This window comes from Adiantum capillus-veneris, chromosome 9 (genome assembly GCF_014529385.1).
Source record: "Adiantum capillus-veneris isolate H3 chromosome 9, ASM1452938v2, whole genome shotgun sequence".
Lineage (NCBI taxonomy): Eukaryota > Viridiplantae > Streptophyta > Polypodiopsida > Polypodiales > Pteridaceae > Adiantum > Adiantum capillus-veneris.
Genome location: NC_140939.1, coordinates 18,780,551 through 18,798,930, shown reverse-complemented (window position 1 = coordinate 18,798,930; position 18,380 = coordinate 18,780,551). Strand labels below are relative to the sequence as shown.

Sequence of the window (18,380 nt, the reverse complement as noted above, 5' to 3'; positions counted from 1 at the left end):
TGCATATGGTTTTGTTTGTTGCTTCAGCTTGTCCGTTTGCTTGTGGATGATACGGGGCTGATTTCCTATGGATTACCATGAATTCATCTAGAAGGATCTCTATCACTTCATTTATAAAATGTGTGCCTCGATCACTCACAATTTCTATTGGCAATCCATATCGTACAAAGACGTATTCATATAGAAATTGTGTTGTGGTCCTGGCATCCGCTTTTTGAGTTGCCTTTGCTTCAATCCACTTTGTTAGATAGTCTGTAGCCACAACGATGTATTGTGCATGAGTCTTATATGCAGGAGGTGAAATGGGTCCGACATAATCAATCCCCCATTTTGCAAAAGCTCTTGCCCCCATCATTGGTCTAAGCGGCATATCATCTCTTTTAAATGGTACTTTGGTCCGTTGACAGTCATCACACCGTTTAACGTATTCTTCAACGTCCATATGTAATGTTGGCCACCATATTCCTGCGGCTAGAACAAGTTTTGCTGTCTTATCACCTGAGAAATGGCCTCCACCTACTCCTCCATGAGCTTGCTCCAGGATTATCACATACTCAGACTCTGATGCGCAAATCCTAAGCTGGTTGTCTTTACCTCTCTTATAGAGTTGATCTCCTATTAAAGCGTAATCTCTAGCTTCTGTCTCTACAGATTTCTGACGAGCTTTTGATGTTCCTTCTGGGAAAGTTCTATTTGTGAGATATTCAACAATATACTGACTCCATTCGAGAGCGATCATTATCTGATATAATGTCGAATACTCTGCTGGCGGTTTTGATGAACATACAATACATACAGTGACATATTCATGTACGCTTTCTTTCATTCCTGGCCAATAGACTCCCAATTGTAACAAATTCCTATATGTGTTCCTTCTTGAACAATGAAATGCACATTCCTGAACATGTGCTTCGCACAGATATATATTATATTCCTCAGGATTGATGCATAGTCGTAAAACATGATCATTTCCCAATTGATACAACCTTCCTGCAACCAATTGAAGATTCTTGGATTGCTGAATAGCAATATGTTTCTGGTTGTATTCTCTTCTATTGAACTCTCCTCCATAGGTTAATAGGTTAACGACATTTTGAGACCACTTCGGTATCATTTCTATGTTGAACAAGTACGCGTCTGGCATGTCGTCATCTACTCCTATAGGGTCTTCTCCATTCGTCAATCGCGAAAGATGATCAGCTCTAAGATGTGTTTTTCCTTTCTTTACTACTATCGTGAAGTCGAATTCCAGTAAGATAATGAACCATCTCACTATTCTCCCGGTATTGCATGGTTTATTCACTAGGTAGAGCAAGGCTTGGTGATCCGTAAAAAACACAAACTTGTTGGCTAGAAGATAATGCCGAAATTTCTTCACAGCATATATCATTCCTAATCCTTCTCGCTCTGTTGTGGTGTAATTCTTCTCTGCATTGTTGAGCTGTCGACTGGCGTAACAGATAGGAAAATCCATGTTTCCTTCTTCTGGCTGAGCCAGAATGCATCCTATTGCATATGCCGAAGCATCTATATGCACATGGAATATCTTCTCCCAATCTGGTGATTTCAAGACTGGAGCAGTAATGAGTGCCTCTTTCAATTTCTTGAATGATTCCTCACACTCCTCTGTCCATTCAAAGTTCACTATTAGCCTGTAAAGTGGTTGGCCTATTATAGCGTACATGTAAATGAATCGTCTATAATATCCGCAATGTCCCATAAAGCGCTGTACTTGTTTCGCATTGGTTGGTCTAGGCATATCCACTATAACTTTTATCTTCTCGAAATCCGTGGATATTCCGTTTTGTGAGACAATATGTCCCAGAATTCTGCCCTGTCGGACCATAAACACACATTTCTCAGGATTGAGACAAATGCGATATGTCCTACATTTCTCAAATACTTTTCTTAGGTGTTCTAGATGCTCATCTCTCAGAAGAGAATGTACACATAAGTCATCCATGTATATTTCTAGAAACAACCTTAAGTATTCTTTGAAAGCATGCATCATCAGCCTCTGGAAGGTTGCGGGGGCATTGGTTAGACCAAAAGGCATAACCCGATAAGCATAAATTCCCCACTCCGTTGCAAAAGCTGTTTTATGTTGATCTTCCAGTGCTATGGCTAGCTGGTTATATCCTGAAAAACCATCAAGAAAAGAGTATGCTGTTTTCCCTGATACACGCTCTAGAACATGATCAGTTATCGGCAGGGGATAATTGTCCCTGATTGTTGCAGCATTCACTTTCTTTAAGTTGACACACACTCGGAGTTTTCCGTTCTTCTTGGGTACTACCACAATCGGAGATACCCAATCGGTGTGTTCAATCTCGTATATGAATTCAGCTTCCATTAGCTTATCTATCTCTTCTTTGATTCGCTTAGCAAATGTATCATTATATGTGTATGGTCTCTGTTTGCTAGGCTTTGCGTCTTGTTTTAGTGGGATTGTGTGTTGGCATATCGATGGGTCAACTCCCTTTAAGTTCTTATAAAACCATGGAAACACATCCCTATACTCTGTGAGAAGACTCAAAAGTCTCTCTTCCTCGCCTGGAGACAAATCCGTGGCTATGTACACCGGTCTAGGTGTCTCACCTAGAGCTGCTAAATCAACTTTTTTTGCATCCTCCGGTCCGTCATAAGATTCGTTCTCCCTTCTCTCTCGAATAGGTTGGGTTAATACCACCTTCCTATCCTCTATTGTGAATTTCCTATAGTGAGAGGGAACATCCATGTTTTCCTTGATTTTGGCGTTTTCGTCCTCTCCACTCTCAAATTCTGTCGTCCAAACTTCTTTCAGAGTTTTCTTGAGCTCTCTGTACTTGTTTCTACGTTCTAACTTGGAGTCCGTGTGTTCTCTGTTGCGCTTGTTCTTTTCTGATTTTTCTGTTTCTGTTTTCGTTCCATTCCTTTGAACTTGATTTCTTGAGCCTCTTTTGTCTTTTCGTAAGCTCTTTTGATCATTGCCTCTCATTCTTCCAGAAATCTTGTCCTTAACACAATCTTCCGCCTTTACTAACATTAGGAATTGATTTTCTCCTCTTATTCTAGGCATCGGATTGGTTCTAACCCCCTTTGTTTTTCTCTTTGCTCTATAGAGTTTCTGGCGTTGTTTAGTTTGGTTCGGAAAATCATAAAATCGGACATCCGTTATAGTTTCTTCGTTTCCGCTTGAATTGTCCGTTGACTCGTTGTCTGCTTCATTTCCCCACTCAGGATGATCAGGAATGTCGTGAAACACCTCCTCTTCATCTTCCTTTTCCAGTGTATCGTTCTTTTCAGTTTCTTTTTCGAGTACAGTTCTCAACATGAAGTACGGAACCACGCCGTACCCGTCCTTGTCGCAAAATTTCGTTGTGGGACCATCCGAAATTGCACAAACATCTAGGGTTGCTAGAATGTGTGTCCATTCTAATGGTTCAAGTGTGTCCTCTGGAAAGGGTTCTCCTATATAAGTTTCGTCTTCGATAGCCCTTTCTAAAACATATTCTTCTCGCCTCAGACTTCCACATTTCAAGGCTCCACATATCCATAACTCCTTGGGCTTACCTAACCAAGCTGGAAATTCGGATCCCGCCAAAGTAGCTGAATCAAACTCCTCTACCGGTGTTCGGTTCACATCTTTGTAGCTATGGTCTCTCAGGTTCACACGTGTAGTGGGTTCCATATTTCTCAGGTATATGTGATCGTAGCCCCAATCTTGGACCATTTTCAAATGTCTCATGAATGGTCTTCCCAATATGATATCATAGTTATTCTCCTTGCCAAAATCGACAATAGCAAAAGTATGTTCGTATTCAATGCCGCAAGAAGTCACTACGACTTTCTCTAATAACCCCATAGGTTTCTCCATGTGTCCATCTGCTAATTGGAGTTTCAACCTAGTCTTCCTTATTGCTGGTTTCCCCCATTTTTTCCAGATTTCTTTTGTAGCAATGGCTACCCCAGCTCCGCTGTCTAGTATTGCCATCGTGTTCACTCCTTGGAATTCAACTGGTAAGGTTGTATTCCCCTCTTCACCTTCGCAATACTCTCCGACCTTGTTTAAGGGTACAGGCTTAGCGTTCTTTTGTGGTTTACTCAGCTCTTGTATACCCTCTTGCAGTCTCGATGTTGGGTCTTTTATCCCAAATTTCTCCAAGAATTTTCCTACAGTGGTCCACATATGTGGTCTTAGCCTCAAAAGCTCAGCTAGAGTGATAGTGCATGTCACTGGTGTTGACAAGATCTCTATCAATCCTTGCGAGTCCATGACTTTTTCTGATGAGATTCTTCGTGAGGGAAGTGCTCTAGTCTCGGATTTTGCTTCATACTCTCCTAAGTATGAAGGTAAGGTATTCAGTGAGTGAGGTTTGCTCTCCATTGTTCTAACAGAGCCCCCATCTCCCCAGTAAGATTGCAGATCCAAGTCCACTTGAGATCCTGCCTCAAATTCCACTATGGGAGGATTCCTGATGTCCTTTTCCCAATTTGTCTGATTAGCTTGGCAACTTAGCTCGTTTGCAAAGTTTGCCTCTCTCACTTGTTTCCAAAATTCATTGTAATCCTCATCTCTTCCGTAAGACCTCTGTATGACTGGATGAAAACTCTCTATCTCCTGATCGGTTGTGTTCAATACTATGCGGTCATCCTTGTGTGTATTTTTAGGCTTTTGTGCACTGGGAGTCTTTTCAGCTACCCGTGAAACGATAATCTCTTGCTGAATTGGGTTTTCCGTTCCACAATTCATTGTTTCTTTTGGTGGTTCTAATAAGGCTTGTGCAGTCTCGATCATTCTCTGGCACATTTCAAGTCTCTGCTTTTCCAATTCCGCGTTTGGGTATGTCATCCACCTCTGTTCTTGTGTTTGGTTGTTCTTTAACCTAGCTTCGTAAGCTCTCATCAGTGCGTCCAATGGTTCGTGTACTTTGTCGACTAGCATTGATCCCCCTGAGCTTAAGGTCGTTGTTTCTTTGATACTCTTTTGTTTCGTTCTTTCCGGGCTCATCTCTCGTTTCCCGTTTTGACTCTCAAGTTTTTCTAATCTATCTTTAGTTCGCTTTAGTTCCTCAGCTAGAATAGCGTCTTCACGTTCTTTTCTCAACTTCATGCGTGCTTTTCTAGCTTTCCATGTGTTTCTCTGACTCCGCGGTCCTTGACTAACCACTTCAGTCGCTAACTTTCCATTCTCAGGTTCTCTAGTGGTTTTCTTAGCTTGAGCTCTAGTAACAACTTGCGTTGGTATCAGAGTTTCATTTTCAGACCCACTGCTGGTAGGAATAGTTTCTAGCATATTCAATGTCGTCTTTTGCACTTTGTTTGGATTCTTTGAACAATCCTCAATGAAGTGAGTAACCCCACACTCAGTGCAATAAGCGTTAATTCTAATGATTTCCGTATGTGGACAAACATTCATCAGATGGTCACCTCCACACTTGTAACAGGGTCCTAGTGCTGGTCTTGGTCCCACTTGATTCGTCCTTTGTGGATAGGATGGTCTTTGTCCTGTTAACCCTCCATGAGCTATGAACATCAATGTTCTTGCGTCCAAATTGTATCTCTCTTCATCAGAAGCACTTATAACTGTTGGTATTCCAACATTCCCAATCATGCCCCATGGTTCTGGTTGTTTGGGTTCTTCTGGTGGGTAATACACAGTTGGAGACATGTGTGCACCAGATTCTTCATAATAGGTTGGAACAGGCACTAAGGCTTGTTCTTCCTGATTCTCTAAGGTTGGTGCATATCTAATGCCTACTGGTCTTGCTCCTGGTAAAGGTGGTTGTTGTCCCAATACCGGTTGCGGTCTTTCTATCCCCATAGGTCCTGGTACATTTTCCGTTGGGTATCGAGGTACTGGATGTACTTGAGGTGGTGCTAATTGAGCAGGAGGTGCATACAGACGCTCCCTTACATACCCTTTGTTGTAATAGCACTCCTCTGTTGGATGGTTTGTCCATTTTTGTTCAATAGCACACCATTTCAGTGTTTTTGGCAATGGTTTTTGGTATGGTGCCATCCTTTTTAGAGCATCTTCTATCATTTGCTCTACATTTGGCATGGTTGTTGTTTGAACATTCTTTTTAGTGGTAGTCTCGCTCGCTACGGAGGAGGAGCTACTGGATGCAAAATCTGTATCCGCTGACACCTCTCCATAAACCGTACAGTTATCCACTAAGTACAATGCCTCTCTCGTTACTTGCTCGAAACTTGTACAAGCTTTCAAGTGCAAGTCCTTCTTGAGAGTGTCGTTTCTCAGTCCCTCAATAAAGAGAACAGATAGTCTGTCATCTTGTGGTCGTTCACGTACTGGACATCTCTCAATGTATTGTTTGAAGCGAAGTGAAGCTTCCTTCACTTTTTCGTGTTCTCTCTGTTTAAAAGCATATATTTGTGAGACCGTATTGTGCTTAATCCCTCGTTTTGAGAATTCCTCAGCAAACTCTCTTAGCAAATGGTCAATGTCATGGAATCCCCCTATGTTCAGTGGTTGAAACCATGTCAATGTCGTACCTTCTAGAGTAAGACCAAATCCCTCGTATTGTGTATGGAAATCTGTTATCTGCTCAGCTCTTAAGACTTGCTTAAAGAGTGACACATGTGCATACGGATCTCCTGAACCACCATACTTCTTTGGCATACACTTCGCTACTTGAGATGGTCTCATACGTCTATGGTCTGCTACCAATCTCATTGCTCCTGTGTCCCGGCTAAAGCTTTCTCTAGCATCATGGACTTCATGGGTTACCCTTGTCGGTTCCCCTGCCCTGAATCTACTACTAGGAGGTAAATGTGATGGTTCCGCTTCGAACCTTGGACCTGGAGTGGTATACGTGGGGATTGGAACTGCACTACCTCGATTCGTATCCATTGACTCTCTGGAATGTAATGATCCCATTGGTCCGGGCTTCGAGTACTGAGGTTGACTGAAAGAGTCAGCAGCCTGAGTTCTTTGTCCTCCTGTCGTCATTGGGTTTTGCACTCCATTTGTTGGTGCTAGTCTTTGTGAGCTAGAAGTAACATAATACTGATGTAGTGGTCCCCCAAAGTATGTATATCCTTCTAATTCTTTCTTGCCCATTGTTGAGTATTGCCTCCCATACTTGTCGTAAGCAGCAATTTTCACTTCCGATCCCTCTGTGTAGGTAAAGACATAAAGTCTTTTTTGGTCTGTCAACTCTCCGGTGTAGGGTTCTTCACATCTATAATAGAGATCTTGCTCCCCATTATTATATTTGTATAGCCCCACATAGATGTTATCAATGTTGATCCTTGTAGTTTCATTCTCTCTTCTTAACCTCGCATCAGGGAAGTTCATTATTGGTGCTTTCTCCTCAAGTTCTTCATCTACTTTGGCTTTGGTGCCCATCAATCCCCACTTGTCCACAATGTTAGGGTTTAGGACTACCAAGTACATGGTACCCTCGTCATCTAGATATCTATCTCCGCTATAGCTCACAGGCACTAAGTCCTTGAACTCACTAGGTCTCTCCTCTATCTTTACACAATAGCGGTCCATTCCATCTTTGTAGATCTTGGCACCTTGCTCATTGTCGTACTGGTATTTTATGAACAATAGCTTCATTGTGGCGGAAGGGTTTGATGATCCTGCTGCCATATTTTCTCTGTTGTTTAGGTTCAAGTGTTCCAAGTGTTCGGTGAAAATCTCGTAAGATCTCTCCGAAGAAGTATCAGAAACACTTCCTTCAAAGATCGGCTCTAATGGTTGCACCCAACTTTGGTTTACACTTCCCTCGGTTGATATGACACTTGCTTGTTCCCCTTGTTTTGGTTGGTTATTCTGGAGATTCCTGCCCGATCTCAAATTCATCAATTCCCCTAAAGGACTTTAACTTTTCCGTCTCGGCAATTTGTTTTCCCCAAGTTTTTGTGGTCAGAATTGATCCAAACTGATTGATACTTGGTCAATTGTTTAATCTTGTCAGTTGGACAACTTCTGTTTCATCAAGTGAGAATTTTGTTGCAGTTATGCTGAAAAAGGCATTATACGCGTATGATGTCTTTTTTCACACATTTGGACTATTTTTGTTATGCTCACTCTCAGTAGCCCCCTTATGCTCTATCCACTCACAAAATTCAGTTTGAACTCTGTTTAAGCAAGTTATGGCTAATTTAGGCTTTTCTTGGCAATTTTCCGCTTTTGACTTGTTTTGGGTCAATTGTGATCCAAATGGGATGAAACTTGAAATATAACCTCTAGACAGCTATTATGGATCTGTGTTGGAAAAGTATCAAAATATGTCCAAAATTAGGTAAAAGACATCATACGCGTATGATGTCTTTTTCATCAATTTGGGTCAAGACTTGATATTTATGCTTTCTACAGTGTTTGTAACAATCTTGTCAGGTCAGATATCAAAAATAAGCAGTGGATGTGCTAAAAGACATTATACGCGTATGATGTCTTTTGTCCCAGATTTTGACTATTCTTGGTTTTAAGCCTTCTCCAATGTTTATAATTGAGTTTCAAGTGTTTTTGTCAGGTTTGAATGTAAAAACAAGATCTGAATCCAAAATTTCCTATTCTTTGCGTTTCTTGGACTCCGACTTGTCTTTTTGAGTTTCTTTGAGTGTTAATGCTCTTGTTTTAAGTTGAAATTAGGGTATAACTCTCCTTTTGAACACTCTGGTAAAGTCAAAATTTCTGTTTTGGTCTCTGTTTGGTCATTTAGACATCATACGCGTATGATGTCTAAAGTTGCAGATTTCCAGTTTTTTGGCACAGAATCCTTCCTAAAGCTTTCTCAAGTGCTCAGCAACTCCCAGATACACAGAAAATTTCTCTGACTTTTGTTTATTGCAAGTTTCACTACTAACTCGACGGTTTAGTGATCTAACATGCAATCAACCATATCAAGCAAATACTCCACTAGCTCTAGATCAGGATCAAATGAAGTCCTACCTAAGCTATTCCTAATCATAAAATGGGTTTGGTAATTGTGATTTTAAAGAGATCCACTGCCACTCACAGACTAGCAAATTCTTCTTCTATCAACAACTACTCAACACCAACAAAACAACAAACAAATCTAAGCTAAACTAAAAATACTGTCAACACGGAAGACCCAGGAATACCCCACTTCCTAGTATCTCTCGAGATCTTCGGAGTCCACCACTCCTAGATCTTCTCTAACTAAAGTATACAAAGTAGTTTATACGACTCACCTCGTAGGATTAGTCTAAGGTCACCTACTTAGGGCTCTCGTCCCCGGCAACGGTGCCAAATGTTAAGGCGGTTACGCCGCTAGCGGAAGCTAAATAGCGATAACTCAACCAACAACAGAATTTGTCAGACGAGGACGGAGCTTGACCCGCAGGCGCATGGAAACAACTAGGTGGGTGTCAAATCACCTACTCGACCTTCTAATGACAATCACTACTAAGGAAATCAAATCTAAGTTCTAAAATACGCAAGTGACTGAAATCCGTACTACGAACGAATGCTATACGAAACAGGATCTAAAATCATTGAATCGATCTCAAACTCAAGGGGAAGTCTATACACTAGGTAAGAACAACACCCTAAAGACTTGAACTGCAAAATCAACCTATAATCACTCCGTGCGGTAAACGCGTATGAAAACAGGCCGAAAAATACAGGTGACCGAAACTTGACCCCGATGGTACTAATGCGTAGCTCTACTCGTTGTGGTTCTATAGATATGCTGCACGCTCCATTCCGACACACGAGTTGGAAGAAAACTCACACCGAAGCTCGTAGGAACTTACCACACATAGAAGCCGATAGCGCGCACTCTTGGTATCTGTGCGTAGCTCTCGCCGTTGCTAACACAATGGCGGTGTCGCTTCTCCAATGGCGGCTCCGTAGCTCGCGTAGCAAGTAGATAAGACTCTCTCTCTCTCTCTCTCTCTCTCTCTCTCTCTCTCTCTCTCTCAGACACAGTCACGGCGCTCCAAAAACTCACTTTGATTAAATAAAAACTCTCCTTTAGGTTACAAAACTTTGGCTTATATACCTCAGCCTTGGAGGTGAGAACATCTCTAACTAATTACATCAGCAAGTGAACTTACTTCGGAATTACAAGCTGGAAACTCAATTGAGTCCCGTTACTTAATGAATGGCTCCAATCAAAATCAATGTCGCAAAGACATTTATTACAATCAATGGTTACAAAAATGATGAGTGTGAGCAAAAATGTGGGTGTGATCCTCTGCTGGCTCAACATGAGGTTTGGGGGATTCTCGAATGTTGAGATCCTTTCGGTGATACAGGTCTTGGAGCGATCCCTCGAGCACCCTTAGATAGGCAGCTAGGATGTATTGACTGTGAGTTAGACAGTTGGGATTGCATCTTTGCTTTACTGCCGTTGAGGCATTGTCGCAGTCTATGCTTATAGGATAGTGACAGGACAGTGAGAGACAGTACAGGTCCAGGACAGGTTTACCCGCAGCTTACAGTGTCAGAGACAGTGCTTTTTGAGATTTTTTTGATCTGTTTTTTAGTACACCAGAGCCATTTTACAAAGGAGACTCTGCCAAAAATTTTGCAAAATCTGAAGCTTTCTTGGTTCATTTGACAAGTTGATATTGGTTCAGAGGTCAGTTTACAGGGGAAACTTTGCCGAATTTTTCCCAGGAAAGTAAACTACTGTGAAGCGTAGCTATGGCTGGATCACAGGATACTGCTCTTTACAATATCAAGAAGCTGGATGGAACCAATTTCCCATTGTGGAACAAGCAAATTTGGCACGTGTTGGTACAAAAGAAGCAGATAAAACGTATAAAGCTCAGGGGGATAAAACCAGAAGATATGGACGAAGATGAATGGAGCGAAATGGATGAATTGGCACTTTCTACCATTATGCTGACTTTGGCAGAAAGCGTTTACTTCAATGTAGCAGACGAGATTTCGGCTTATCAAGGATGGTTAAAGCTGAGTGATCTTTATGAGAAGCAGAGTGCAGCTTCACAGGTATACTGGCTTAAGAAGCTTGTTGACTTGAAGATGAAAGAAGGGACACCTATGTCCAATCATCTGAATGAATTCAACACAATCTACAGTCAGTTGTCAGCTCAAGGTGTCAAGTTTGATGACCTGTTAGAGCTATGTTCCTGTTGATCACATTGCCAGAAAGTTGGGACACTTTTCGCACAGCTTTGAGTAATTCTGCACCTCCATATGGTTTGAACATAGCAGGTGTAGAAGGAAGTCTGCTTACTGAAGAAACCAATAGAAAGACAATGGACAAAGGCAAAGGAACAGCCTTAGTTGTCAGGGGAAGGACCAAAGAAAAGTACAAAGGTGGAAAGAGGAATGAGTCTCGTAGCAAGTCCCGCAGTGCTAAAGGCAAGAGTGACATAGAATGCTACCATTGTGGCAAGAAGGGTCACATGAAAAGAGACTGCAGAGAATGGAAAGCAGAAAAAGGCAAAGAGAAAGCTGAAGACCATAGTGAGAAGAACAAGTCCTCAGTGAAGATTCAAGAAATAAATGTGACAAACACTGTTGCAGAGGATGACAGTCTAGTGTCAGGAGACATCTACTTCTTGAAGAATACAATGGACTCGGCTCTTCTTACAGCATCTGATGGAAATGCACTGAGTGACTGGATTATAGACTCAGGGGAATCACTTCATGTGTCTCCAAACAAGGAGTGGTTTACTTCTTATGTGACCACTAAAGATCATGTTCGGCTAGGCAATGGGCAGACATGTGAGATCTTAGGTGTTGGAGATTTTCAATTGAAGTTTCAGAATGGATCTTCTTTCACGCTGAAGAATGTGAGACATGTTCCCGCAATTACAAAGAGCTTGATCAGCACAGGTTTACTTGATGATGCTGGCTACATCACCATTTTTGGACAGAACATGTGGAAGATATCCAAGGGTTCTATGACAGTAGCACATGGAGTAAAGTCTAGAGGACTTTACGTGATTTATGTATCAAATGTCTCTAAAACTGTAATCAATGTAACCGAGCAGCCGAACGTTTCTTTGTGGCATAGCCGGTTAGGACATATGTCCAAGAAGGGAATGGAAATCTTGTCTCGTTCTGGTTATTTGCCTGGCTTTTCATTTAATGATTTTGAATTCTGTGAACATTGTCTGTATGGTAAGCAAACACAGTAGCCACATAAGCATAGAAGCAGTAGAAGAGATACACAGTTGGCACTTGTTCATAGTGATTTGTGTGGACCTATGCCTAACCTATCTCTAGGGGGAGCTTCTTACTTTATGACATTTATAGATGATTACTCGAGGAAAGTATGGGTTTACTTTCTCAAGCACAAGGATGAAGCGTTTAGTGTTTTCAAAACGTTTGTGACACTTGTGGAGAATCAGAGTGGCAAGAAGCTTAAATGCTTATGAACTGACAATGGTGGAGAGTATGTTTCAAAGGCCTTTCAGGACTTTTGTGAGTCAAAAGGTATAAAACGTGAACTTACTGCTCCTTACAATCCTCCTCAAAATGGTGTTGCTGAGAGGATGAATAGGACCATACAAGAGAAGGTCAGAAGTATGTTGTCTAATGCACAGCTGCCAAATGGGTTTTGGGTTGAAGCTGTATCAACAGCTGTTCATCTTGTAAATAGATCTCCTAGCAAGGTTTTGTAGAAGGATTCAGTGCCAGAGATGGTATGGTCAGGCAAAATGCCCTCATACAAGCATCTCAGAGTCTTTGGCTGTGAGGCATATACTCACGTTCCAAAGGAATTTAGGAACAAACTTGAGCCAAAGAGTAGAAAGTGCATCTTTCTAGGCTATGGTAATTCTGGTGAGATGGGCTACAGACTTTGGGATCCCGAATCCAGAAAGGTTGTCCGCAGCAATGATGTTCACTTTAATGAATCCAAATATCATTCTAAACCAGAGAGGGTTGAGGAGATTAGAAGAGTAGTTTTTCAAGAAGATGGACCTGCACGTGCAAGACAAAATTTCAGGGCTCAAGAGGAGCAAGGACAGGATAGAGTGGAACCACAGGTTGTGGCTGAGCCTGAGCCACCTTTTGTGCGTAGATCTGGACGTGTCACGCGACCTCCTGATAGGTTTGTTCCATCTATGAACTATGTCATGTTGACTGATTGCAATGAGCCTTCATGTTACAAGGAAGCAGTGCAAATGAAGGACTCCGGGAATTGGCAATTGGCCATGCAGTCAGAGATGACAGCTCTGCATAAAAACCAGACATGGAAGCTAGTTAAATTACCACGGGGAAAAAAGGCTCTACCTTGTAAATGGGTTTACAGGTATAAGATCACCGCTCATGATAGTCAGCCAAAGTACAAAGCAAGGCTTGTTGCCAACGGCTTTAAGCAAGAACAAGGCATTGACTTTGATGAAGTCTTCTCTCCGGTGGTCAAGATGACTACATTGAGATGCTTTCTTGCATTGGTTGCCATATTAGATTTGGTGTTGCACCAAATGGATGTCAAGACAGCGTTCTTGCATGGTGATTTAGATGTGGAAATTTACATGCAGCAGCCAGAAGGGTTTGTTGAGAAAGGCAAGGAAGATTGGGTGTGCCAGTTGTTAAAGAGTCTTTATGGCTTAAAACAATCACCGAGGGCATGGTACCATAAATTCCACAAGTTTATGCTTTCTCAAGGCTACAAACGTAGTGAGTTCGATCACTGTCTATATACAAAGAAGGCTAAGGATGGCAGTTGGCTGATCCTTATTTTGTATGTGGATGACGTGTTGATTGCTGGCAAGCACTTGGAAGAAATTTCAGCTTTGAAGTCAAAGATGGAAAAATCGTTTGACATGAAAGACATGGGTGAGGCAAGTCATATACTTGGTATGCGCATTGAGAGAGACAGATCAAAGAAGTTGATTTGGTTATCTCAAACAGAGTATATTGACAAGGTTTTGCAACGTTTCAATATGGAGAAGGGAAAGGCATTGAGTGTTCCATTGCCACCATATGTGAAACTTAGCAAACAAGATTGTCCTGTGTCTGAGGAAGAACAGGCTGAAATGGATAAGATTCCATATGCGTCTGCAGTGGGTAGTTTGATGTATACAATGATTGCTACTCGCCCAGACATTGCATTTGCAGTGGGAGTAGTAAGTCGATACATGTCAAACCCAGGCAAGAAACATTGGGAGGCAGTGAAAGGAATATTGAGATACCTGAAAGCTACAAAGAGTATGCGTGTATGCTATGGGAGTCAGGAGCTAAGTGTAAAGGGTTTTACAGACTCAGATTATGCAGGTGACTTAGACAACCGAAGGTCTACGTCAGGGTATGTCTTTACATTGGCTGGTGGAGCAGTATCATGGCGTTCTAGATTACAAGATTGTGTTACTCAGTCTACTACAGAGGCTGAATATGTTGCAGCATCAGAGGCATGCAAAGAATCAATTTGGCTTAATTGACTAGTAACACATTTGGGAATCAAAGAAGAGATGCCTGTGTTATATTGTGATAGTCAAAGTGCTATACAATTGGCTCGCAATCCAGTTTATCACTCAAAGACAAAGCATGTGGATGTGAAGTATCATTTCATCAGGGAAATGCTCGAGGATAAGCAACTTCAGCTTGTCAAAGTTCACACCACAGAAAATCCTGCTGATCTACTTACAAAAGGACTTCCCTCAAAGAGCTTTGTGCATTTTCGCAAGCAGTTAGGTGTAGGGTAGTACATCACTTCTCTACATCTCTTGTATATTAGCTTGTATAGTAGCTTCTCTCACACTTAAAGTATCACATTGGACTTTAAGTGGGAGGTTGTTGGGGTATAAAGCCCAATGTGGTCGCCCAGGTAAGTGGGCGGGCCACCAGGTATGTACACATGTTCTTTTGTAAAAACCTAATCAAAACTCACTATGCTCTACACATTACAGTAGAGCGAGTTCACCATATCATCGTGCTCTTCTTCTCGCACTCTCTCTCGCGTCGCACTTCCTCTCGTACTCCTTCACTAGTGACTCCAGCTATGCTCTATGGAGTTCAGGTGTGGGGACCTCAGTAGACCACCATGGGAGGTCTGGCAACACAGATGGATGGAGATGTATGGAGAGGCCTTTGGTTTCTATGATCGCTCGGATGATTCGGGCTAAGGCCTCAGTACCACATGAGATTATCCGAGCTGAGCTAGCCCCCCCCCCCCCCCCCCCTCTCGTGGTGGAGGCATTGACTAGATCAGTATCTTTTATGCACGATCTACGGGATCTCCCCAGGGACAGATACGCTCGGCTTGCCTTGGAGTCATCTCAACAACTAGCTCTACAAGGCGATACAGCATGTTGGTATGGACAGATGACAGCATGGTTTCAGTCGCATGGTCTCAACATGGATAGATTACCTCCGCTTCAATACTCCCTGGATGCACCCTCCCTGTCTCTCACACGGACAGAGATCACCAGACTCATACGTCAGGGTTTGATTCAGCTAGATACCAGGAGTACATGGATACAGCCGACACAGGAGTTGGGCACGAAGATGGTCTTCTACAGAGAGCATCTTCTCCAACTCACGGAGGATGGCTTTGTGACTAGGCCTGCATACATAGATACACACTTATCTCATGGGATAAGATGCGCTATTGGACAGATACGCACATCCTCACATCAGCTCCAGATCGAGACTGGCCAATTTCGAGGGGTGCCGACAGGGGCCAGGATATGTCCTATGTAATTTAGAGCCAGAGACAGAGCTGCACTACACATGTCACTGCCATGCATACTATGAGATACGTGGCCGCTTCCACTGCCTATTCAGAGAAGGTTTCGGACCTTTTTCTAGAGTCATGAGATACAAGGATCTCATCGACCTCCTCCATGGTCAGTACTCTGGTTGGGCGTCTTGCATGTCGAGCTAGAGTAATCTGTATCTTCTGTTGCAGCCTTCGTCGTTAGTGGGAGACCCCCCCCCCCCCCCCTCTATTTCCTTTTTCCTTAGTGTTTTAGTGTTAGTTCTTTGTAACTTTATAACTTTATAATTTCAGTACTCAGACATGATATCAGATTCACCATTTGTAACTTTTTGGTCTCATAGGTCATTTTGGCCTTTTGAAGACGTTAATATAACATTTCATTTTAATCTCTCTCTCTCTCTCTCTCTCTCTCTCTCTCTCTCTCTCAATAAGGTGGATCGATCTCTTTATTTGCATGCATGTCCTAAAAGTAAGACATCACCAAGTCAACATGAGACGAGTTTTTTTTTTTCTCGATTTGGAACCCATTTCCATTGCTTGTTGGAGGGTTCTAGAGAGGTAAAAGCCTTTGAATTGTATCCTTGTTTTGCATTTGAAATCCAACCCTTCACTTTTGTTTTGCAAGGTTTTCTTTGAAGTGAACCACTAAGTGACCCACTTTTCGGGCACCAAGTGGAACACCCTGGTCTACGGTTTATAGAAATCATGGTAAAAGTTTGGCAGGCCCGTGCTCTCAAGCTTTGACACTGCTAGCCTAAATGCTGTGCTGTAGATGAGCGAGGGAGTGATGGGCGCGTGTTGTGGATGGATGGGTCATCGTTGGAAGCCCTGAGTATCCAGCAGGCTCTATCGTCTCTCAAATGCGCTACCCACCTGCCCCCCGTGGACTCTCTCATCACCATCATCAACAAATGCAGGGCCTTCAAGAACCTTCCATTCGCCCGCAGCTTGCATGCCCACCTGCTTCACAATGGCCTGGATTTGCATCCGTCTGTGGGCAATTTTCTCGTTCCCATGCTTGTAGAGTGTGGAGGTCTCTCCCATGCCCTGCAAACTTTCTCCCGTCTCCCCCATCGCCGTGAACATGCATGGACTTCACTCATTCAGGGTCTTGTTAACTGTGGGAACTCCACGCATGCTCTCGCCCTCTTCGAAAATATGCAAGAGGACCACGTGCATCCAAGCCCATTCACGCTTCAGGCTCTATTGAAAGCTTGTGCCCAGCTCAAATGCCTGGAGAAGGGCCTGGAAGTACACACACAAATTTTCATGGCTGGATTTGATGTAGATCCTTTTGTTGGTAATACTCTGATTGACATGTATGCTAAGTGTGGCTCATTTATAGAAGCTTGGGAGGTGTTCTCCACGCTGCCGAGTCGAGATGTCGTATCATGGAATGCCCTTATGTCCGGATATACTGAGTACATGCTATGCGAAGAAACTCTGTGGTTTTCAGAAAAAATGAGGCTGGCTGGCTTGTGTCCTAGTGTTGTGACCTTTCTCTGTATGTTAAAGGCTTGTGGCAGCTTACAAGCACTAGGTAGGGGCCAAGAAGTACATGCAGAAATCATTATTGAGGGGCTGGAAAGTGATGCTTTCATTGGCAATGCTTTGGTGGACATGTATGCCAAATGTGACTCACCCATTGAATCTTTGGAATTGTTTTATGACTTAGAAAATCGAAGTGTCGAATCTTGGAATACCCTAATTACAGCATTCTCCGAACAAGGATTAGACGAGGAGGCATTGAACTGCTTGGAACAAATGCAGCTGGAAGGGGTCTGTTCCAATGAGGTTACTTTTCTCTGCAGCTTGAAGGTATGTGGAGATACAGGGCTTCTAGAACAGGGGAGAAAGCTACACAGTTATGTGCTGAAGGGAGGATTTGAGGGAAACGTGTTCCTTGGAAATACCTTAGTAGATATGTATGCCAAGTGTGGATCGCTTGACGAAGCACACGATGTGTTTGATTGCCTTTCAGTACGGGATTTGGTCGCTTGGAATGCACTACTTGCCGGGTATGCTCGTAGAGGAGAGCGTGACATTCTACTTTCATTTGTTCAGGTCATGATGCATGAGGGAGTACAACCAAATTGGGTTACATTTCTGAATGTTCTGTCTGCATGCAATCATAGTGGACTTGTACATAATGGGCTAGATTTTTTTGAGTTTATGACAAGCTATGGTATCATCCCCACTGCTAGGCACTACAGCTGCATTATTGATCTGTTTGGCCGCTCTGGACAGCTAGATGAGGGGCTCGCAGTTATGTCAATATTATGTCCTCAGTTTAATGCTGATGTTTGGCAAGCTCGGTACAATGTGTATCAAAGTAGAGGTGATACAAGAACAGGCATTGAACCCTTACCTTGGTCAATGCGGGCAGATGAAGGTTTGGTTGATAAGTACAGAGATGCCCATTAGTTGTCTCAGAAGGCCTCAAAGACCTCCAATCGGTTACACACACACACACACACACACACACGCAGAGAGAGAGAGAGAGAGAGAGAGAGAGAGAGAGAGAGAAGAAGAAGAAGAGAGTTTTAACGTCGTAGGAAACTATCCCGAGAGAGAGAGAGAGAGAGAGAGAGAGAGAGAAGAAGAAGAAGAGAGTTTTAACGTCGTAGGAAACTATCCCGAGAGAGAGAGAGAGAGAGAGAGAGAGAGAGAGAGAGAAGAAGAAGAAGAGAGTTTTAACGTCGTAGGAAACTATCCCGAGAGAGAGAGAGAGAGAGAGAGAGAGAGAGAGAGAGAGAG

At 42.8% G+C, this 18,380-nt stretch overlaps 1 protein-coding gene across 1 annotated transcript; it reads left to right on the top strand.

Annotated features, from left to right (window-relative positions):
- The first annotated feature begins 16,286 nt into the window (after window positions 1-16,286).
- On the top strand, window positions 16,287-18,380 carry LOC147450190 (pentatricopeptide repeat-containing protein At4g13650-like). Its single transcript, XM_086519481.1, has one exon. The coding sequence runs from the start codon at window positions 16,428-16,430 to the stop codon at window positions 18,045-18,047; it is 1,620 nt and encodes a 539-aa protein (XP_086375607.1). The 5' UTR covers window positions 16,287-16,427; the 3' UTR covers window positions 18,048-18,380.

Excerpts from the sequence above, each read along its gene's own strand:
- LOC147450190 (XM_086519481.1), top strand. The coding sequence starts at position 16,428 with ATGGATGGGTCATCGTTGGAAGCCCTGAGTATCCAGCAGGCTCTATCG.